This window comes from Branchiostoma belcheri, unplaced genomic scaffold (assembly GCF_001625305.1).
Source record: "Branchiostoma belcheri isolate BF01 breed outbred unplaced genomic scaffold, Haploidv18h27 scaffold4, whole genome shotgun sequence".
NCBI classification, from domain to species: Eukaryota; Metazoa; Chordata; class Leptocardii; order Amphioxiformes; family Branchiostomatidae; genus Branchiostoma; species Branchiostoma belcheri.
In genome coordinates this window covers 2897779-2922242 of record NW_017804020.1, presented here as the reverse complement: position 1 = coordinate 2922242, position 24464 = coordinate 2897779, and the positions used below count along the sequence as shown (strand labels likewise).

Genomic DNA, 24464 nt, shown 5'->3' with positions numbered 1-24464 from the left:
ATACTGTGTTACAATAACATACACTTCTGGGTTATAATAAAATACACTTCTACAGAGCTTCATAAATAAAACATTTTGTGCAACATTTGTAAGAACAGGAACTGGTAGCATTTTCACAAGTCTAAAAACTGTAAACTTTGTATCACCTCTGCAAGCTACACCCACACAACTCTCAAAAGACTACACTGATACAGCTCCAAAAATTTTAGCTGCCACTAAGTACTAGAATGTAAGTACAATGTACTAGTAAGAACTGTTGAGTAGAGTTATACACAGATTTAATCTGATTTGAGAGAAGTCTTCTGAAATACTGGTAAAAACCTTTAAAATGCTGAAAATCTTTTTTTTCTCAACTATTACGTTTTCAATAGCAATTTCGTTCAAGGGTAAAAGTTTTTTTATTCTCTCATTGAAACGTTTAAAGTTACAAAACTTGTCTTTAAGTTTAACTGTATTTATTTGTATTTGGTCCCAATCACCAGTTAATGCTTTTGCTGACAGTAAGTTTGCCACCAAGCTTTGATTAAAGTGGGTAAGAGATACTTGGTGTAGATTATGTATTGATAAGTACTATTATAACTCTTTTTGTAATAAAGGTGAGTTGTATAATTTTTTTATCTCTCTACAAATACTGTAGAATACTGTAGAAGTAGAAATACTGTAGAATACTGTAGAAGTAGAAATACTGTAGAATACTGTAGAAATACTGAAGAACATGTATTATCTAGTATACAAGTAATGCAACAAAACTACAAGTTTACATACAACAAAACAATGGGGAAAAGCAAAAATTTTCTATTCGGATGTAACAATGGCTGTTCATCCCCACTAAATACTATATACTTGTACAACTGCCAGTACAATACATACAGTACTACACAGTGGTTGTTTTTAAAGGAATCACATATGAAGGGTGACCGTTAGTGCATAGATGTTAGGCATTACAGATAAAAAGCTCCACTGCTGCTGATCTGTGAACCTGCACCAGAGCCGCGCCGTTTGGACTGGTAGGTGCGGCGGTCCAGCGGCATGGGCTCAGCGTGGTAGTTGTAGGCCTCGGTGGGTTCAGGAGCCAGGGGAGCGGGCTGGAAGGAACGCTTCGATCCGATGGAACGTCCAGAGATGGAGGCGGCACGGTCACCCATTCCATAGCCTACAAGACAAGCAAAACCGTGAATAGTTTCATCAGGTTGGTAAGTCACTAAGTAAAGAGACTGTAACAGTTACACAACCAAGTCTTCTGTTCAGCCGACGTTTCGGTGACCGTCACCTGTGCTGCAGTGCAATGTGAACCAGTCAGAATTGCCCTGAGGAAGGTGACAGACGGTCACCGAAACGTTGAATAAAAGACTTGGTTGTGTAAAAAAGCCTCTTTACTCAAGATTCAATGCTTTCTCATTCCCAAATCATGAAATTGATGAAAGATCATAACTGGGGTTGATCAGAAAGGAAGTCTGATTTTAGGCAGAGAAAGGTGGAAGAAGAGCAGAGGAGTAAGACTTACTTGTGTGCTGGAAACATTAGAAGAGAGATCATAGAAGAGTGGAATTTGCAAAATTGAATGTGGAAGTTAGTTTCTATTGGTTGGTTAAGATCATGTGACATTGTGTGCTGCTGATTGGTTGCTTGTGACTGGATGATGATTTTAGCAGAGCAGTCTTTACTTCGGATGCAACATGGCTTCATTCATGATTGTGATCCTGGCAAGTAAAAATTACTTCAATTCAAACATGTCATTGCAGATACCAGTCAAGATCAACAAACAGAACATTATTTCTTGCGGGCTGATTCGTTGCTGCTAATCAAGTCAAAAGTTATTAATAAATGGGCTGTCAATCATTGCCTGTTGCCTTCTCAGATCAGGAAGCTACATGTCATTGGAAGCAGGTAATCAAAATTTCCAAATGCAGTGGCTTTCACTATTAGTGTAGCACCTCCTTCAGCATGGCGTCTCCAGTTCCGCTGGCTTTCTGTCCTCCCTTGTACCTTTCTGCAGCACTGAAAGTGGGTCTTTGCAAAAAGGAAATCGTTTCTGAATCAGATTTATATCTATGTTCACACAATGAACAGTCTAACAGACGTTACCCTACAGAAGATACATGTATATATGATTTATATTTCGAAGATCTAAGTTTCAATAATGCTTACAAATAATAGTACCATGGCCTTTGGCACATCATGTCAAGTTTTTATTGCTTAAAAGAACGCATCATGTTTGGAATCTATGGTGGGCTTATATGTAGACCACACCAGTGTGTGTCAAAACTTCTTGTCCGTAAAAATGAGCTACAGAATAAATACATGTACAGACAGCACAAACCTGTTGTGCAGATACAGTAAAGATAGAGGAATGACCGTCATTTAGTTAGAGACATGGACATGCTTATACATTCACAAGAATTGAAACTTTGTACAGATGTAGAGCAAAGAGTATAAACAGTTACAGAGGGAATGTATAAAGGGATATATCTTTTAAAACTTCTATGATGTTGTGCAGGAGGAAAACTCTTACTGAATCCCCTTTGTTTTTGACATTTTCAATCTAGATGGCAGATAGATGTTTGTACTTGTAGACAGACAGAGAAAGACACATGTACATGTACAGAGAGAGCTTGAAAGCTAAACAGCAGTTCAATAATCCAAATAGTTTTATCATCTGCGTATTTACACAAAATCTTTATGATATTGGATCATACTTTGTATTAGTACTCTTACATTATCGGTGTCTTCGACATTTACACAGCATAAAAGTTAGTATCTAGCATTACAATGCACAGTGCAATCATGTTATTGAGTATGACAAAATTAAGTCAAGAAGCACAGCAACTACAAATACGTAGGAGGAGAGTTTTAGTATGATCCATACTTTCTATACTCTGACTGGGGCAGGTAAAATTTGTCTGCTGCAGGTGATTTTCAATGTTATCTGCACCAGTGCAGGTATCCAGAAAAAAGTATTTCAAGCCCTGACGACAGAGGTTAAGACAGAGGTTAAGACAGAGGTTAAGACAGAGGTTAAGACAGAGGTTAAGACAGATAAGAGGAGGAAGAGACAGACAGTTGCTGTTTTATCCCATGTAGTCAGGGTTTGGCTCCAGTAACTCAGTGGAAGGAGAGAAAGAGGGATAGCCTGGGGAGGAGGAGACAAATGAAGAAGAGACAGACAGTTGCTGCTTTATCCCATGTAGTCAGGGTTGGGCTCCAGTAACTCAGTAGGAATGAGAGAAGGAGGGATAGCCTGGGGAGGAGATACTGTACCGGCAGACAGATGAGGAAGAGACAGACAGTTGCTGTTTTATCCCATGTAATCAGGATTGGGCTCCAGTAGCTCAGTAGGAAGAAGAGAAGGAGGGATAGCCTGGGGAGGAGGTACTGTACTGGCAGACAGATGAGGAAGAGACAGACAGTTGCTGTTTTATCCCATGTAGTCAGGGTTTGGCTCCAGTAGCTCAGTAGGAAGAAGAGAAGGAGGGATAGCCTGGGGAGGAGGTACTGTACTGGCAGACAGATGAGGAAGAGACAGACAGTTGCTGTTTTATCCCATGTAGTCAGGGTTGGGCTCCAGTAACTCAGTAGGAATGAGAGAAGGAGGGATAGCCTGGGGAGGAGGTACTGTACCGGCGGGCCCTCCGTTGATGAGTCCGTGCGAGGCGAAGGCCAGCTTCTCCTGTCGGTCGGCCAGGAAGAAGGCGAGGGCGGCGAGGATCGCTGCGTCGAAGATACCGATAATGGCGAGGATGTAGGCCCAGCGGATGGTGCACTCCCCCTGTTGGTACTTCTCGGCGCCGTTGGCACACAGACCAGCGACTAGCGAGTTGTCCCAACCAGCAGGGTAGATCACACAGGCCAGGAACATGCACAGGGCTGGACAGGACACAACAGATTTGTTTATTTGCATGTAAAACACAAACAATTTTGTTGTCAATGGTAAAGAGAATATGCAAGGGAAACAAGAAACCTCCAAGCTTTATCAAGAGTTTTTCCTGAAATGCAATTCACTTAATATGATCATGACAATTACTGATCATTATCATAACACATACACATGTATCTGTTATACTGCATATATACATATACTATTATACACATACATGTATATAGAGAAATACATTCTAAGATCAAGATGCTTCCTATTTGCATTCATTTGTATCATTTGAGTTTGTTTGAAAAAAAATCCTTTGAAGAGCAAGACTCTCAAGTGGCTCTTGATTATTCAGGTTAATAGCTTGAATAACAAAGTCTAAATATAGAGCAGCATTTTTTTTTTGCTTCTATACATATACACGTGTAGATCTGCAAAGGAAAAATCATGTGGTAATATGCAATGTGATAAAGCAATGGCAAGACAATTCTTGCAAAAATGCAGTCCTTTACTCTACATTATCCTCCCTGGAATTTTTTTGTAATCACACAGTTACCCCAGTCTGCCATTATCCAGATAGGCTCCCAGATCCTATCTCTTCTTAATGGGGCAGAAAATTGCTGCTATCTGCCATACATAACAAAAGTGCTAAATAACTGCCTGTCTAGGTCCAAACCAAACTAATGGATTGTACCTCAAGTCATCTTCATTTCATGCAATTTATAGTGACAGTCCTTACCATTACACCTGTATTTTTGCATTGTATTCTTCTTTTGAAATGGTCTGAGTGCAAGGATGTATTTCAAGCAATGTTAATTTTTAAGAGATAAACATTTTCACTGGTGCCTTGAAAATTCTTGCTATTAAATGCAGATATGTTTAGACTTTGGCATTTGGCTCTGGAATATCTGCAGCAAAAATAGAGACCAAGCGTGAGAAAAACACAGTATGACTCACACTGGTTTAACTGGTTGGGTGGGTCTGGTCATTGACACAGAAGGTTACACTAGCATGACCTTCAATTCCCAGCTCAATAGACTCTTAAAAACAACATGGCTACTATCTAAGTAAGCTACATATGGATCACCAACAGTCTGTAAGAAAACGTACTTGTCACGAAAACGCAGAAGAATATGGGATAGTGTTAGTTCCTGTCTTGGTATTCATAACATGATGTTCACTATTGAAACTTACATTTGTATAGACATAGCATTTGAATTTACAAAAAAAAGCAACTTTATGTAGAAGTCAGTATACCTTTGTTAAGAACTACAAAAATATTATTTATGATATGAGATAAAAAACAAAATGGATGCTTTGTCCAGTAAACTCTCAGCTTTCAACAGTGTGACCTTTGTGAAAATTCCTATAGGACATGGAACACCTGCATAATTTATAAGCTAACTGCTTTCACCATTATATGCCACACCCATAGCCCATACACCTGGAGCTAGCACACTGGGACACGCCATTCTTCTGTTTTGTAGTGGGCACATACTGTATGTATACATACTTTATGTCACTTGGACAAATATGTAAGAACCTATTTCATACACGAGTCTTTAAATGAGTCTCATAGTATGAGTCTCTAAGTGGAAGAAATTGAATGTAAATATTGAAGGCATTGGACTTATGATAATATGCTAGTCATCTAGCAAAATGGACATGGATTCACATATACTGGTAATTTTTCAAGAACCATTTCTGAAACCATCTCTTTTTAACCTCTTTGCTGAAACACAAAGATTCTTGAAATGATCACAAAATGACCATTGATACAATTTTTTCAGCACTTTCCTGCATAACATTCCTAAATGTTTAAAAAAATGCCACTGGGAGAGTATTTTTTGAAAATCTCAAGATTGAAAAATCCATCGGCAAGCGTTTGGTTTGATGCCATTTTACAACTCACCAGAGATGAGCAGAAGAACCCCACAAACGATCATGATGATGATGTGAGCGCGGGAGGGGGGCTTGCTCACGTCGCGCCGGTCGTCGATGTACACCAGGCAGAAGTACGGGAACATCAGGATAATCGTGATCATCACCATGAGGATGGAGAAGAAGACGAAGAACGCCGCCGCGCGGAAGGCGTCCGACGGGATGGAGCTGAAGTCGTCGAATCTTCCGCGGCATGTCAGCGCTGGCGTCGCCCCTCCCAGGCAGTACTGGAACAGCCCGAAGTACCCGGACATCGGCGTAGTGCTGCTGTCTCCGATCCAGAAGGGCTGGACGAACACCACGATGTTCATGATGGCCCAGCAGACCGTGAAGATCGCCCACAGCACCGAGATCACGCGGACCTGGATCTTGTGCCAGTAGAAGTGTCGATCCATGTCGTCGTCCCTCATCGTGGGACCGTACATGACCGTCTCCCCATAGTAATCGCCAACAACAGACATGGTGACGGGGATTCCAACACTCACGCAAACTATAATCCCAAATTTGCTCTTGAAAGGGGAAGAATTCAGACCATTTGAATAGGCCGGGCTCGTCCCACACGCTCTTGCTAAGCAACTGAAGAAATCTGTTCTAATCTAAGAACAATTTTAACCAATTAGCCACGTCGTAACAGGCAGTCTGGCTGACTTCTAGCAGCTGTTGTGTCCAATGTTCAGAACCTTCCACACACAACTATTTGGGCTGAATCGTCCCACAGGAGACGACTCCCAGTGACAACAATAGACTGGGTGTTGTTGAAGATAGAGGCCGCTCTGACAATTACTGGGTCTGAGGTCACCCAGCGGCATTGTTATGCAAATCAGCTGCCACTTTTCTTCGACCCAGCCCTGGAACATGCATACAGACATGATATATTATCCTGGGAAGCTGCTTCTAACAATAACCTCCAAGCAGATAAAAGGTGGAGAGACATTTTGTGTTTGGTGATACATCCTTGATAAAGTACATGTACTTGTGTTTTCAAGATCATATTTCATACTTTCAACTCCACACTTTCCATTTTTGGCTATCAAGTAGAGGTAGAAAAGACATTACCATGGAAACCATTACTGTGTAACATTGAAATTGTGAGCCATGCTGGTTCCAGGGCAGGCCAGTCTAACCACCCTGCCCTCTGCATCAGAGTTGGCCCTGGCCCCCTTCATGGTTCAAGGCATGTTGGACAGTTGTTGCACTGAGCTCCTTCTTACCATAGCTCTACCCTGTACTTTATAGTGCTGGTTCAATACACACAAAAGTATGACAGAGGGGGGAAGATGCTTATGCAATGTTTTTCAAAACAGCTTCAACCTTGATGCTTCATTTATACGCTTTTCTCAAAAACCAGCCACTTGTTCTTCATTATTTCATTTGCACTCTCATTTTGTATAACTATTCCTGTCATTTACTGAACTGCTCACAGCTTACTGTAGTCACCAGACCATTTAGCCTCATTAGCACAACTGTATCCAAAATTGTCTTGTGTGAGTGTCAAACAAAGGATACAATTGAAAATTGTTTTCTGGAGAATAAACACTGTAAACAACTGTTAGTTAGAACACATCTAGTAATAGTGTGGTGTATTGTTGTTAACGAGGGGGAGTCTATAAAGAATGTGTATCTAATCACACAGACACACCCTCCTGTAAACAGTAAGTGTGGAGGATTTAGTTCCCATTACACATGCTGTGAAAAGACACACCCTGCTCATTATGCTGGGATAGTACATAGTTTACAGTAGGGTGATAATGGATTAAAAACTGTTAGGGGGTTTCACTATGCAAACAAACCATCAGGAGAATAATAGGATGGCCTGTAGCTGTAGTTAGCACAGTTACTTTGATTTCAAACCAGAATGCTTGCCACTTTGAGAGAGTTAAATTTGAAGAAGTAATATTTTGACCACTTTTTAACTTAACTACATCCAGATGCCTTCTGGTGACTAGTTCACATCTACTTAAGTGATTAAATTGCATGTAAACCACCTGTTATATATCCTGTGTAAACCAATGTGGTAACAATATCGTAATAACGTTAATGAAGGTTAGACAGTTGTTATTCAGGCAACTGGATATATTTGGAAACTGTCAGACATTTAATAAGCATTCACTACTTGTATTCAGGGACAGTCAGTAGTAGTGCATACACATGAGAAGTGGAAATCTAATTATGTTTACCTTCGCAGAAGGACAGCATATTGCTCTGTTTCTTGTTCCTTTTCTTCTTCTCCAAACAAATAAGGTCAATGAACCAGATGTCTGTCACCATGGTAACAAGTCTTGGGTTACATCATGTTGCAATTTTATAGCAGGAGGGATTTAGACTCCTGTCAACATATGAATTTGTTTGCGTAATAATTAACAGAGCTGACCATATGCAAATGTTACAGTTAGAGATTTTGTTTAATGATTTAAGAAACCAACCAGGGAAAACTCACCAGAAACAATTTGCAGCCACATACAGATCTTGTAGACCTTCTCTGCGTGCACACAGAAGAAGAGTAACATACAGATGATGCAGATGAGGATCATCAGGAAGCTGAACCCCACAAAGAAGGTGGCTGCCTTGAAAGCGTCACTGGGAATGGTGGTGAAGTCATCTAGCCGCCCCTCACACTGTAGGGTCTGGGTCAGGCCCCTGCCCAGACAGTACCGGTACAGGCCGAAGTGACCGGTCATCGGTGTGTCCTTGGAGTCACCTATCCAGAATGGCTGAGGAGAAAAATAAGACATGAAGCATGCATTTTCTCTTTTGCAATATTTTTTCCATTACTCATTTGTTGTATGTACTACATGTATAGTATATCAGAATCACCTATCCAGGATGGATGGGGAGAAAAATACAACTTGTTTTAATGATGCAAGACATGAAGCAGCCTGTACCACAACACCAGATGTAGTTTTTTTCTGCATACCTGGCTACATTGGTGTATGTATTAAAAATTACCTGCACCAGACAAATTTCACCTGCACAGCTCCAATCTCATCTGTATTCATCATCAATAAGTATACACTAGAGATGTCAAGTATCTAGGTTAACAAGATATAGGCATTAAAGAGATGAAAAATGTGACGGCTGTTGTGCTATGATATTGAATGTTGTTTCTCATATTTTCATATGTCTGCATTAAAATTTGCATTATTGTTATGATGATAACACATTGCAGGATTTTGAATTTTGTTTTCAAATCAAAGAAGGAAATGGGCACAGCAAAAATAGAGAGGTTGACATTTAAAAATACCTCATTATTCATTGATAACCCTAAAACACCCAATAAATAGAATGCAATTTTTCATAGTCAATAGAATGACTCATAATAGTATGATTCAGTGTCTGATTCAACATTTTAGAAAAACTGCTTTGTGCCCAGTAATTTGGTATTTCTAAGGTCTGATGAAAAAATAACAAAATGGTATATTTTCTGGGGCATATATTTTTATGTTTCAATGAATGTTTTGGTAACACTACTAGTAGTATTTAACACAAAGGGACTGCCATTAGGGTCCTATCTGTACATGTATCTCTGTGTATTGACAACTTTGACATTTACTAGAATCTAAATTTAGATGACAACAACACAGTGACTGCACACTAACATACATTGGCTGTCTGAAAGACAGTTCAGACCTTAGATATTGTGTAGAACAAATGAATAGTGTCTTTTCCTTAAATTCCATCTGCAACTTGTTAATTGTATTGATGTTTTAATGACTTGCAAAACACCTGCACACTTTACATACACATACGTTGTAATTAATCTTTGTATAAAAATGAAATGAAATGAAAATGTATATAAAACACGTAAGTTTTGCTTGATATACATTCTTAAATACATGTTCCTACCTAAAAGTGCAACACAGCAGATGGCACTTTTGCAACCATACCAATAGGGCCTGAAATTCGTATCATTGTACTATTGTACTACCAGTAAAAGCAACATTCAAATCATCTGCTGTTCAAGTACAACCAAATAGAATATTCCCTTTCAAAATGTATGAAACTGTATCATATCATTTAATCCTATACTTTTCCTGGGTTCTTTGTAGGACAAGAGTATGCGATGCAATAAGCTTTGGGATATTGCTAATGTATCAAAATAATGAAGAGCCCACATTTATGGCTGTTCAGTGCATTTTTGGTAATAACTCCCCGGACTTGATTGCTACTTTGGGGATTGTAATAAAAAGACAAGCCTGTATAAACTCCTGGAAACATAACTACATGCACATGGTCATGCTTTTGTATGTACAACTTGTAAGGGTAACCCTTACAGAAATGGACTTCGGCCAACTGGCTGTATATGGCTATGGTCATGGTTTACGTTAAAATTATATTGGACAAATGTAGTGAGAAGAAATGCTTAATTTTTGGACCAATGCCAACTACCATACTGACTTCCCAGCCTTGGCTGGTGGTGCATGTGATATGGACTATAAAGTAAGGTAATGGATAATCAGGGAATGGGTGTTTGGTAAGAATTGCTGATGGTAAATGATGGAATTTTTTACATGCAACACAAGGAGGTAATGTAATTGGAGTGATTGGTCAAGCTTCAGTACTGCGTAAAAGCTGTCAACATGAGACCTACTTTTCGTAAGTCTGTAAGGAATATGGCAATACATGTGTACAAGACATCTGTTATATTATGATGGACTCTTCTAGTACAAATGTACATGAAATTAGATGACATTCTTTTGGCAAATAATGAGTGTGGACAAAGTACATACACGGGGTACCTTTTCACTTGTGTTTTTGCTAGTCATCAAGTTTATTAACAGCAATCTCTGCATGCAAGCCAGGCATTCATCTACCAAAAAATATGTCCTCAAAACAAGGTTTTACTACAATGCTGAGTTTCTGAGAAGTAGGAGTTAAATTCTACAATGATACTCTGTAGATTACACATATCTTATGGCAGGCACTTGTCATGGAATTAGCTAATTGGATAAAATCACTCTATAGAGTATAGATCAAATTTCCACCCAGATTCAACAACAGAACATAAGACTTGTTACAGCTTGTACAACATACAGAGGCCACATAGTTACGTACCTGTATGAACACTACAAGGTTTATGATCCCAAAACATATCGTAAAGATGGCCCACAACACGCCGATGGCTCGTGCGTTGCGGATGTAGCTACTGTGGTAGATTTTCAGCTCCTCGTTGTACATCTTCTCAGCTTGCGTATCGTTTGTATCGTCTGTTAAAGAATAAGCAACAAACACAACTCATGAAAAAGAACAGTATCATATGCACATATTTGCAGAGCTAGCTTTCTTTTAAACCATTCCAGCACAAGTCAACAACTTGGGAATTTTTATAATAGGATCAGCAAACACACCTGTGATGTTTGGCACAGAGAATGATTTTCTCCTTGCTTCTTTAACATTAATCTTTAGCCTTTCATAGAAATTATAATTCATAAGACTTATTCAAAATGAGCATGGATATCAGAGATGAGTATACTACATTTGTTTAGTTTCTTCTAATATTTTGCTAATAAAAGGTACGAAATGAACTATGAAGGCTGTACAATTTAAGACCGGGTAGGGTGACTGTAATACTACACCAATGTTTCCATCTCACCTGGTTTGAATGTTGTCCAGTATCAGGATACTGTGGTCCGGGCACCGTAAGGGGGCTCTCGACCAAGGGTGACCTCGTAAATTTTGTGAAATTCGATTCCACACTTCTCTAAAAGTAATTTAGTTCCGCTATATCTGTTTACGTACTTGAGTAACGGACACACCTGCACGTAAGCAAACACAAACACCACCTGTGATCCGTGCCTGCTTATGGCCGTGTGAACGCCGGAATGTTACCTAGGTGGGGCCCAAACTGTCCCGGGGACTACGAGAGGTCACTCCCAGGCACAATTTCACGTCTCCTTCCCCCTCGAGGCCCGCCTCTACGCTCTATTGTTATGAAAATCCACCCATATTCAACACAAATGCTCCTCGACCCGTAGAAATTGGAGTCAGAATAACTAATGTCACCTATGACCTCAGATTAGTCTACTTCATATGGGTTTTTTTTAAGGCATCTGACCTTTTAGAATATGACTTTATGGAAAAAAATCATAGTATAACACTATATACTTCATTAACAGCAATCTTAGCTATATATTTTATTAACTTGGAATAAAATATGAAGTTATACTAGATTTATTTGCCGTGCATCTAAACTAGATTGTTTGTAATCACTCCTATTTTCTATTCAAGATAGTTTCTTCCAGAAATTTTTGAACCAATCAGAGAGCTTGAAAGTGGCGGGTGTTTGATGAAAAGCAAATGTGCGAGTTTGAGGCTGGAAGTTTTTTCGCGATCTCGTCCAGTTTCTGCCTTCATTTCTCCGAGTAAGTGCAAACTCTGCTGACTTATACTAACCCACATGAACGTATAATCGTTCTAGGTGCCTTTTGTGAGCGAATGTATCGGAAGTTGTGGGTGGCAAAATCCTGTTCTTGAGTGTTTTTTTTTTAGAGATTGAGGAGGGAGGGGGGCGGCAAAGCATGCGGTTTTGGGGATTTAAATTTTCACAAATGAGCAAAAATGCAACATGCCGGTACATAACTAACTTTTAATTACTAATATGTATCTAAGAAGTTACCACATAATTTGTTTACGTTGTTTTTGACCGAATATGACATAATTTTCATAACATATAACTAAATACTTGACTAGCTCAGGTACAAGATATTAAAGATTTGATATTGATGACCCTCTCACTCATATTCCAGGCACTGAAAATAGTGTCATACTCCAAGAAGGAACATAATTTTGCACAGCCATTATCATGTTAGCTGGCCACCCTTCAGTGTTTGGCCACCCCTCGGCACAGTTAGCAGACCTGTACAGCAGCTGTCCCTGTCGTCAGGACCAGCTCACACTCCTGCTGCAACTGTTTGGACAGGTACGGATGAAATATGCTACAAATCTGTACTAAGTTACTAGGTATAAATGTCACAATGTAGTCTCTGCCAGACCCCTTTGCAGGCTGAATAGATAATAAATAATAATTAAAATCGGCCTAAAAGGAGATATAATTGGCCAGGGGAGTTATCCAGTAGTCATAGCATGACCAAGGACATTACACAGTGTAATGTGCTTGGAAGGACCAATTTGGCTGTCTAACTCCCCTGGCCTGGCCAATTATATCCCTTTTTAAACTGATTTGGACCATTTAGTCAAGCTTCGAATGAGTCTGGTGGACGCTAAATGATGTATCTGTCTTGTGGGATTGTAGCTCAGTTACGTTAGCCCCAACAAACATTTCAGTATATTTCTACAACGAATTATAAGAGGAAGAATAGATTTGCTGAGATCAGTATTTGGCATGATATGTCAATACTAGTACTTAGTAATGTACCGTCTTTAAAATGTAAGTGATGTGTTGTTCTTTCTCTTCAGAATAACCATCTAAGCTGCCCCAGGGTGTTCCTGTATGGCCCCACAGGCTCCGGCAAGTCACACGTCATCAGTAGCATACTTAACACTCTTAAGGTATATCTTATGGTCCTACTTTAGGCCACACCAATTTAATTTCTTGGTTAACGGATTTTTCTAGAAAAATAATGGAGCGGGCGGGCGAAAAAAATAAATAAATAAAAACAGGCCTAGGCATCCTATTATGGCCTAAAATGGTATGATAGGAGCCATGAAGTCGACACACCAGGCTGGTTCAAAATTTAAACAATGAATTTTGAACTTTTAATGATACCACTGCATTGAAAGATGGAATGACTGTAACATCTATGAAGAAAAGGACTGTTTTCAACTGTTCAGGGCAAAATATGAGCATTTTGCAGTTGATTCTGAATATTCTGAATTTTTATTTTTATTTGAAAATCAGAAAAAAATGAAGCGGGCGAATCCGTTAACCAAGAAATTAAATTGGTGTGGCCTTACCTAAAAAAAACTATGTTTGCATGCACGACACTTTTTGTAACTTCTTTGAGAATCATGTCTAAAAGTTTTTAAATGGTTGGCATTCAGATCCAAGACCATTCCATCAGTATGATCACCATTGTTGTATGTGTGTGTCATGTGTTCCCAGCTCCCCCATGCGTTAGTGAACTGTGTGGAATGCTACACCTCCCGTCTCCTGTACGACCACATCCTCAACCAGGTTGCCATGGTAACACCCACTCCAGACAACGGCTACACGAACCACAGCCGCTGTGACAACATGAACGATTTTGTCAAGACATTACGTACAGTTATAGAAGATCGAGAACTACAAGAGGAGACAGTGTATATTGTGAGAAGGCTTATATTACGCTAATCTTTTGAAATTGTAAAAACTTACTGCTAAACTAACAGTAACAGATATGCTAGTAATGGATGTTCTATGAATGCAGATTAAAGATGTAGAAATTAAGCTACACTGTATTGTTAATCTGTTATCCAATGATAATGTCATGTGCTCATGTTCTTTCATGTAGGTATTGGACAAAGCAGAGAGGCTGAGGGAGATGGACATGAACATCTTACCTGCCTTTCTGAGGCTTGGGGAGCTGGTATGTTGGCAATTTTCAAGTACACATATCATAAATGGATTTGATAGCATTCATGCCAGCCACTTGAACTCTCATGAAAGTTCATCTGTTGAGTGACTGTTCAAAGCTCTAGGTGAGAACTATTTCTTGTTTTGGAACAAAAGTTTTAACATTTGGTGTTGTGTTACATCTATATAGCTGTTTCTGTTTGAAGCAATCACTGTTCATTTATTTTTGTAGACTGGATGCAACGTATGTGTGATTCTGCTGACAGAGATAGTGTGGGAGAAGTTCAGAGCAGGGACAGGGGTGTGTGAACCTTTGGTGCTGCACTTCCCAGATTATACGAAAGGTGGGGCTTCTGACAAGGTCATAATCCAATATCTTGTACTTCTTCACTGTAGGTTGCAAAATTGTTGATAGACAAAAGCTTTTTTATGAAAACAATATTTTTACTTGTTCTTTTATGTGTTGAACACAAATGGTTATCTATTATAAACTCATTAGAACAAATATCCTGTGTTGATATGATTGTTTTGTTACAGATGAACTGTTGGAGATTTCGTCATTAGACTGCCCAGCTGGTTACACTAAGGACTTCTACATGTCTTATGTCAATATTGTACTGAGTGTCTTCTACATGGCCTGCAGGAACCTGAATGAGATAAGACACCTTGTAAGTACAAGTCTTGAAATGTTGTGTCTTTAATTGCACTTACTTACGTTTGGGTCTCAAGATTTTGTATGGGTAATTTGAATGAAACTTGAATACATGTACAAAGAGTATATAGATTGTTAAAGGAATGGGAGTCATATTGTAACATATTATATGTATTATTATGCTTTTTCTACAGGCTTTACTCAACTTTCCAAAGTTTTGTGAACCAATTAAAAGAGGAGAAGGTTAGTATGGAATTTGTATTTTAAATTGTGAAATACTGTTAAGAGAACTGAATGATACGGAAGGAAATTTATATGGTGCAAACACAATGTACTGAAATTTTAAGTGTAACCTTTTTTGGTGAACACTCAGCCACTGATGAAGATGTTCACAAGTTATGGAGGAACATTGAGCCACACCTGAGGAAAGCTCTACAGACTGTCTACCTGAGAGAAGTGTCCAGGTGAGGAACTTCTGTTACTTCCTCAGGAAAAACATATCCTTTCAGTGATCATATATTTATCTGAACAAAAGCCAATAGTATTCCAGTGGTTTGACCCTTTTTTTTCTTTGCAGTGCACAATGGGAGAGGATGCAAGAAGAAGCTGCTTCACAGGAGTCATCAGGAGCAAATATTAAAAGTATGCTTAGCCAATTTCTACCTATGAGCAAACTTATAGAACAAAGTGACATGCAGGTAAGATGAAGGTAACATTATACTAGTAGCTGGCTGTTTCAAAGTTTTGTCAGTGCTTTGATCAGTTTTATACTTTTTGATACCAATGAGCAGACAAAGTTTGGCTGATAAGTTGGGATGGCGAATTGGATGCCTATTCTGCCTTCCATCAGTTTATATTGAAAAATCAAACCTGAAATTTACTCCATTGACAGGTATTAATGACTAATTGTTGTATATCTTTTATGTTTGCCCCTGACAGCCAAAGTGAATATGGAGCTGCCATTCTACTCCAAGTTTCTGCTGATTGCTGCTTACCTGGCATCTTACAACCCTGCTCGAACAGACCGGCGGTTCTTTCTCAAGGTCTGTACATGAGCTCCACCTTTTGATCAGTAACAGTACTGCAGTGGTTGGTTGTTGATGATTCCAGTAGGAGTAAGTGTACAAAGTGCTAGTCTCCATTAGGTTTAATGAGTGTGAGAAATCAAAATCATATACTATCACAACTAAAGACTACAAGAACAATTTAACAGTACCATGTTGAATGAATGATGGTTCCTTGATTAAGCCCTGTCTAGAATTTTATCGTTTTGATGTTTATTGATGATGATGATGTTTATTAATACAGCATGCTGGGAGGACAAAGAAAACTGTACAACAAATGAAGAGGGATGAAAGGGTCAGTATTCATAACTTTATTAGACAGTATTCATAATATCTATAAATGATGATGATGAGACTGATGATATCTTTAAACATTGTATGATCATGTTTTAATATCCATGCTGTGGCATGCAATATTGTGTACTGCTTGCAAGATACATTTACAATTGTAGGTGACTGTGGAGTGGCCGTCAACACAAATTAGGTTAAAGTTTTGTATTGATGTAAAATGTGCATTTCCTGAACAGGACTGTCATTAGTCATTTACTGGACAATGTTTGTTGTAAAGGAAGATTACTTTAGTTTAAATGAACATATTATGAACATCACTATGCCAGCTAAACCTATTTCTGCAAAAAGTGCTAATTAAAACTGCCATTGTTCCCTACAGACCAGTAGTCAGTTGTTGGGTCCCAAGCCTTTCCCACTGGACAGACTGATGGCCATCTTCTACAGCATTGTGGAGGGAAAGGTCGCACCTACTGCTAATATCTACTCACAGGTTAGTTACTGGAAATAGATGAGTAAATGATAACTAACCTAGTCTGAAGCCTGTTCATCAAAGTGGTAACTACTGCCAAAACCTTTTTGCGTATTAGCTTCTGAGAATTATGTGTTGACAAGGGGTAAGTTAGTATGAAAGTAGTTTTATTAAAGTAGCACCAACTGCTCACATTGACTCACAGATTACTTACATGTACTTGGAAATGGATGAGTTGTGGAAAGATGAGTTATAAGTAGCTTGAGTTTAAAAAAAACAAACTATGATCCATACTTCCTAAAGTCTGAGTTTTGCAGGTAAAATTAGTCTGATGCAGGTCATTGTCAGTGTTACCTGCAACAGTGCACCTGTGTACATGTGTAAGTATTCTGAGCCATGATGCAGTCTGCTCGCTGACTCTATTGTCCGTTGACACCATAGATCTCCTCCCTGGTGACTTTGCGCCTGATGACCCAAGTAGGCAGTGATGATCAGCTGGACGGGTCAAAGTTCAAATGCACAGTGGGTCTGGACTTCATCAGATCTATAGCCAGGTGTGGAACATCTTCAAACAGATTTTGTCTCTCTTTACCGTCAATATAAAAGTATTTATTTAATATCCAAAAACATTCACTAACTTTCTTCTCTCTTGTTCAAAGATTATCCCCTTGCTTAAATAGTTGTCACAAGAATTCCATTCAGATGAATGTAACAAGTTGAATACAAAGTTTGGTATCTATCAGAAACTTCCCTCCATTGTGAAAATGATTTTGAGTACACTGTAATTATAATCTCTTCCCTTCTTTTTACAGGACAGTAAACTTTGACATCATCAGGTATCTGTATGATTTCGTTTAGACTCTAAAGCCTGTCCAGACATACTAACAACCTTGAGAAATGAGACAACAGTGGGCCAAGTGTCCAGGTTTTCTTGGAAAAGTTAAACTTCATTGATTGTTACATATTGTATTCTAAGGCCACACCAATTTAATTTCTTGGTTAACGGATTTTTCTAGAAAAATAATGGAGCGGGCGGGCGAAAAATAAATAAAAATAAAAACAGCCCTAGGCATCCTATCATGGCCCAAAATGGTACGATAGGAGCCATAAAGTCAACACACCAGGCTGGTTCAAAATTTAAACAATGAATTTTGATTTTGATTTGATTTTATTGATACCATTGCATTGAAAGATGGAACAACTGTAACAACTAGGATGGAAAGGACTGTTATCAACTGTTCAGGGCAAAAGATGAGCATTTTGCAGTTGATTCTGAATTTTTATTTTTATTTGCAAATCAGAAAAAAATGAAGCGGCGAATCCGTTAACCAAGAAATTAAATTTGTGTGGCCTAAGGAACATGCATAATGTTATGATTAAGATTTCCTACACATCAATGCACACCATGAAAAGTCAAATCAGAATATACCATATGTATCATCCTGTAATATGTAGACTGACTCGGTAAATACATTTGTAACTTACTAACCTGTATCAATCTGGTTAACCTGTTTACAGTAAGTCTAACTGAGAATCATGTAACTGCATTATATATATTTTGTCATGTCAATACAACAAGACTTCCTTAGTGAACAGATAATTATTTTGTATGAGAAAGGAAGAAGAGCTTTGGTATGCAATCCAAAAATGTTTCTTGTAGAGAATATGGAATGTCTACTTGTATTAATAGCATATTGTTGGATGAAAACTTTGAACAGAAAGAAGTACAATGTAAAGATTGCATCTGGCTCCACATGCATCCATGTAAAGTGTTATTTCCAAGTGCCATCAAAGTATCTGTTCACTTATACATGTACTGGCTCTATAAAGCCATTAAAAGTGCATTAAGAAATAAAGAATGGTATGAATGGAAGAGAAGCTTGTGTCTATCATGTGTCATGACCAAAGGCCTAATAACTGTTAATGCAGACCTCTATTTTCTTGGACTTGTTTCTTGGAACTTGAATTACTTGGGACCTCACACTGTGTTAACTACCTACATGTAATCCCAAGTCAATAACCTTAAACTTTCTTCTGAGATTAGGTTACAACCCGAGAAATCACTGCACATTCTTCAGCTTTATTGGCAAAGAAAAGTTATGGTCAGCCTTAGAACTTGATGACACGGTCTTGGACTGTTCCTCAGGACCTCACACCTTGTTAACTACATAATGCTGAGCTCATGTTCTAATAAGCATGTGTGGGAGGGATTAGTAATGCTTTTATAATCCCCTACGTGAGGTATCCATGACTTCCCATGCTTGTCCAGTCCCACAAAACACACTCGTCCCTCCTCCTCAAACAATATGGTGTAAACCATTGAGGTCTGATTAACTTTGTGACCCAAGGTCTGTATTCAAGTTCTTTGGTTAGTTTATGTACTTTGCCTCCAGTCTCTTTGCTTGTTCAGAATGTTGTTCAGCCTTGGGAAGTTTTACACGGTAGTTTGCTGAAAGACAGGAAGCAGAGCAGCTTACAGATTCAAAACAAGTGTCTTGTTCTGTATGCATCCAGTGCAGTTTTTAGGGCTTGGAAATCAGATTTTTCAAAATCAATATCCTAGTCACTTATCTACATACTAAATTGAAACAACACTGTATATCGACATTCATGGAAGAAAAATGCCCAAAATACTGACGAAAACCAGTTACCACCCTGAAATTATATGGGATGCCTTTAATGTGAAATACATTTATCAATCAATTTATTGATATGAACCATGTTTTGTACAATGTTGACTACTGTGAGCACGTCTAGTGGCTTGTGTCTGGAGGAAACAAGAGCTTTAGCAAGGTAAGGTTATCTTACTTGCCATCATCAATTTCCATGCCTCTTTAATTCCTACCTCTTGGGTCTTTAACTCCTGCCAAAAAGTGTGAAACCCAAGTTAACTTCCACAGCTAATTGATTGTCATATGCTTTTCCTAACTGACAGAAAGTCAAATTAAGGTCTTGCTTGCTGGAGTTTGTTTTGTCTCCTTAACTCTAATCCTGTACAACCATTTCCTCCAGGGCATACCAGTTGGGATAAGGTACAGGACATCCTATTGGTGGTGGTTAGTAGGAGACAAATCTGGCCTCATCTCTTCCACATGTGACTATAGAGCACTGCTGACAAAGGTAAGGAAATCATTCTCCCAGATTTTCCAACAAATTTAAATATTTCTGAATGTATAAAGTAATTGAAGGGTGGCTTTTGTAGCAGCATTTTAGGGCTGCAGTTGATTTGTTTCATGATAACCTTTGATTTGAATTGGTATGTACTTTATATGTCTCAATGAGTATGCACTTTGAATTTTAGATGTTGATGTTGTAGGACTGCGCAGAAACTTAAGCTGTGATTGTTTCTCTGGAAAAACACTTGTTGAAGTGTCCATTCACAGGAAAGGGTTCTTTGTTCTAAGACTGAAAACAGGTGCAGTGTTATTGTATGGTGTCAGGTTAGAGTCAGAAAGTGGACATCAAATCTACCTTGAAAGTATTTTGGCACTGTGTAGCTTGGCTTAAAAAGCATGGTTTGAAAACATGCTTCGAGGAGCAAATTTCTTCTGTTTGAACTAACTGAAGTAAGATTTTTTTTCAGTCATGTAACAAAGGCATTGGTGTTTATAAAAGTGAAGTTTAAACTTCCATTGACTCATTATCACCTGTTGATTATCAAGGTCTTAGCAGCTGTAGCTCCGGAAGGATAAAAAATGTTTCATTTTCTATGCAGGAATACTGTTGCACAGCTTACGCATTTAAGCACACAATAAAATAATTGGTAATCCATTTATATGACATTTATGATATTGTCTTCTTTGTTTCATGATGTACAACACTTAAAACTGTAGTATGCCCTGTACACGGTGACACCACCATGCCACACTGGATAAACAGTTATGGCACTAACTTCTCCTTCCTTTTATTTGAGCTCTTTGATCTCTGTTCAACAGTTGGTAAAGGAGCTTGGTTTTAAATCCTGCATACAGCAGAGACTTACCCTCTGTAGACAAAGGGAGCTATAAATAAACTGTCCAAAAGCTTAGTGACAACCTTTAGCAGTTCGTCAATAACATTGGAATTTGCTAGTTTGCTAAATTAAATCAAGTGCATCTTCCTGAAGCCTTAACTTTGGACTGTATAATTTCCATTGATTGAATTTGTGCCCCTGTGATTTTCTTGAGACAGCCTCTGTGTTCCCTAGTCAGCCTTTAAAAAGCACAAAGTTTTGGGGTCAGTGTCTGAAGAGCTCTTGCGAACTTTTAAGGCTGAACAAGATCAACTTTCATCTTCCCATGGCTCAAAGGGTTTCAAAACGCAGCAGGGAGGGAGGGGCAGTGTTAAGCTCTAAACAGTTCTCCTCCCTTCAATCAATTAGTGTGTTAACAGATCATCTGCCTCTGCTAAAATGAATTATTTTCGATAAATACTTCACATAGCACAGTTATGAAAAATTATGTGTCACTGGCTAATCTCCAGGAAGATCTTTTGGTTGATGCAAGACAGTATCAAATTGATAAGACCGTATTCAGTAATAAACTATCCATTTGCCACTTAAAGGGCTGGTGAAAAAGAAAAGAAACCCCGAAAAAAGGTGTTAGACCAAAAATTTGCTTAAAAGCCTAAACCTCTTTTGGAGAGTATTTATTTGCAGCCCTAAGTGAAAAGGTTACTGATATAATATGTAAACCACTTGACCAACCCACAGTTCATACACAGACCTTCCTCTCACCCATGGTCAGAGAATAGGTTGTCATTCTCTCTGCCTGATGGATGATGTGCCTGGGAGGTAAACCTGCTACCCTACACTGCTTATCTCAACTGCTGGATGGGTGGCACTGTCACTAGAGCTTTTTAGTTCGTAGAAAACTTCTAGTCATACCATATCAAGCTCACTTAAACTTAGAAGTTGTTCCAAAATCCTTAGATTGTTTAAGAAAAGTTTGTGGTTACTATGAGTTATGTATCTAGAATAGGATGTGTCAGAGTTTTTTTTGGTGTAGGATTGATCACTGATTGGTTGAAAGTTCAAGATAGTCTCAGATTGGCTTGTTTGCTTTGTTTGGTTTAGATAGTTAAAATAAAACAAAACATTCCTGAAGTTGGCTTTTGAAGTTTTAATTTCCTATCAAATCTGACAACTTCTAAGGTGAATTTGTCAAAGAGTATACATGTACTCAATTTCAATCCTATATCTTTCCATGTACCAAAAAATGCACCTTTCACTTTTCTACATATAGTATGTAATCCAGGATGTTTTCAATGCAACTGATCACAATGCAATATAAAACATACACATGTAGTTCATCAAGTTTTAATTTAGTCTTTCAGACTGAAACTATAAAAAAACCAATGATCAGTCAAAAATCATTCTGTTAGATAGCAAACAGTTCTAACATTTAACACCTAAAAGTTTAGCAGATACCACACACAATCTGTTTCTTTCATAGTTGTCAACCTGAGTACAAAGAGCTCAAACAATATTGAGAAGTGCTGACAAGATAAGGATCTAGTCATGTTTGTCTGGAGTGTTTACTGACTCCGTACGATGTAGTTTAGCCTTTGTAACAGTTCATACCAAACATTCCTGCCATAGGTTGTTCAAGAGGAGTCGTACACTCGATTTGTTTGGTACTTAAACAGTCTGATAGCACGGACACTAGTGTACAATGTACATGTAGCTGCTGTAAGACGTGACCATTTATCGTCACGCCCAGCAGACAGAAGGCAATATTTCCTGAGTATTATGGAGCTTTGTAGATATCTGGAGTGTTTGCAGATGTCGTACATGTAGAACATACTCCAGACACAACAGTGTGTATAAATCGTGCCTCTTGACTTGACAACACTGTATCTGACAACACTGTATCTGACAACACTGTATCTGACAATATGTGGTGGCGTACATGCCTGCTTGACCCCCATACCTTGTTAGCATGGCCGGGTTTCTAGAGTTCAGTCCTGTGGGTTTGACTCAGTTTCCACTCTATTATGTGATCACGAGCCAGACAGATTTTAGAGATTATTTTACACATCATTAGGAAACTGTACTGGTGCAATGGACTAGGTGAAGGGGTCACATGTTGATTTATGTGACCAGGTCTGGAGTCACACAGTGTCTCACCTAACTCACTGTCAGTAGAACATAATTAGAAAGTTTCTGCCTCAGTGAAGTTTTGCTGGCCTTTGATCAATGACTGTGTATCCACTTGAGATTCTCCTAAATGCACCTGGGTCACCATAAGTGGACTTCTTACAGTGGGGCAAAGTCTTAAAATAGAAAGTGATACCTTCCATATCCGCCTACATCAGAGAAGGAATTTTTGTAATAATCATATTCCTTTGATGTTTTAATATCTTATTAATAAGATGTCAAAAAGCTGTAGAGTAGGGAGAAATATGGCATCTATAATAATAGAATTGATTCTTTGCACCATTTTGTAAATGGAAAAGATTTTGTCACAGAACTACAATGTAAATCATTGCTTCTTCTTTCTACTTCTATGAATACATCCAAGCTATGAATATTAATACTTACTATGAAAGATCTTTTAGTCCCAGTCACAGAATGCCAATTACTGTACACTTATCCATTTTTCCTCCTTGTCAGACACATTACTTGATAGGAGCATGAGTGTTGACCATGAAAAGACACCACAGAAATATGTTAGTTGTCATAACTTCTGTATCATGTGTATGGGCATGGCAGCATGCACCATTACCCTTGCACCACAGCTATGCCTGTCCCCCTGGACAGGCGACTGTGAGCAGACGTGTGTTAACAGACAACACTCCCCAGTTGTCCCCACTTCCGCTGCCTCATACCTCCGACCCTCTGTATGGTTTTCACACCTGGGTTACCTGATCAGCCTCTTGTCAACGGCACTAGGGACCTGCGTAGTCTCCTCACCTGTGTGGCCTCACAGTGTAAACCTGCATGTGGAGTTAACACACCGCTAACCCAGGTGATATTGCTTTCCTCTAATTCGTTTGATTATTTGCTCATCAAACAAACCAAAGAAGGTGAGATAAGGAGATCTAGTAAGAGATAGCAAACCTTTATTTTCCTTGAGTCTTTCAGAGAACGATCTCTAGCTGAGTCTGCTGTATACACCTAGCACGTTGTTATTCCCCAATGTGTGGCATGCAGCTAACCTTGCAAGGCATGCGCTAACCGTATCGTGATCTGAGGAAGTTCCACAAAAGTCCATGCAGGTAAGACTGATGTGTTTGTTCCGCTATTTGTCTCACCAGTGCGGATCAGAGGCCAAGCCTTTCTTTGAGGAAAGGATGATGGTGTTCCTGTTGGGGTTGTTGTTTTTTTACCTGTTCTAGCCTGAACTGTTGAATGACTATACAAAGTTTCTTTTGTAACTTAGTAGGATAATGAAAATGATTCTATAAAAATCACTTCTAGACAAGTACAACGTATGCTACGTTAAATCTTAAAGTAAAAACTATGTTTTGAAACTCTTCAACAAGATATTCATCATTGAAATTTTTGTAAACTTTAAGGTAAATTTTGTGGTATATTATATGCTTCCCTGAGTCACAACCCATCAGTTCAACATTAAATAACCAATTAGCTGTATGAAGGCACTACATGTTCTACATGTAACTGGCTTGGGACTGCCCATTAGTAAGCTAATGCAGTGCAGATTTTCAAATGTTTGTTTCTTTTTGAATAGTTGCAA

At 38.7% G+C, this 24464-nt stretch overlaps 2 protein-coding genes across 3 annotated transcripts; one reads left to right on the top strand and one right to left on the bottom strand.

Annotated features, from left to right (window-relative positions):
* Nucleotides 1-408: 408 nt before the first annotated feature.
* On the bottom strand, nt 409-11811 carry LOC109477432 (lipoma HMGIC fusion partner-like 3 protein). Of its 2 annotated transcripts, XM_019778700.1 has the most exons (5): nt 11394-11811; nt 10856-11007; nt 8241-8514; nt 3619-3864; nt 409-1153 (listed from the first exon to the last, which is right to left on the bottom strand). In XM_019778700.1, the coding sequence occupies exons 2-5, from the start codon at nt 10976-10978 to the stop codon at nt 942-944; spliced, it is 855 nt and encodes a 284-aa protein (XP_019634259.1). In that variant the 5' UTR covers nt 10979-11007; nt 11394-11811; the 3' UTR covers nt 409-941. The 2 variants fall into 2 exon arrangements, with proteins under 2 accessions (XP_019634259.1, XP_019634258.1); XM_019778699.1 differs by lacking the exons at nt 8241-8514; nt 10856-11007; nt 11394-11811 and adding an exon at nt 5775-6588.
* A 322-nt stretch (nt 11812-12133) lies between these two features.
* Nucleotides 12134-17759, top strand: LOC109477458 (origin recognition complex subunit 5-like). The gene is made up of 15 exons (XM_019778742.1): nt 12134-12162; nt 12547-12719; nt 13217-13309; nt 13863-14066; nt 14251-14325; nt 14545-14656; nt 14850-14980; nt 15159-15207; nt 15338-15428; nt 15542-15606; nt 15904-16007; nt 16273-16323; nt 16699-16809; nt 17230-17342; nt 17601-17759. Exons 2-15 carry the CDS (start codon nt 12603-12605, stop codon nt 17644-17646), a joined length of 1362 nt encoding a protein of 453 aa, XP_019634301.1. The 5' UTR covers nt 12134-12162; nt 12547-12602; the 3' UTR covers nt 17647-17759.
* The last annotated feature ends 6705 nt before the right edge of the window (nt 17760-24464 follow it).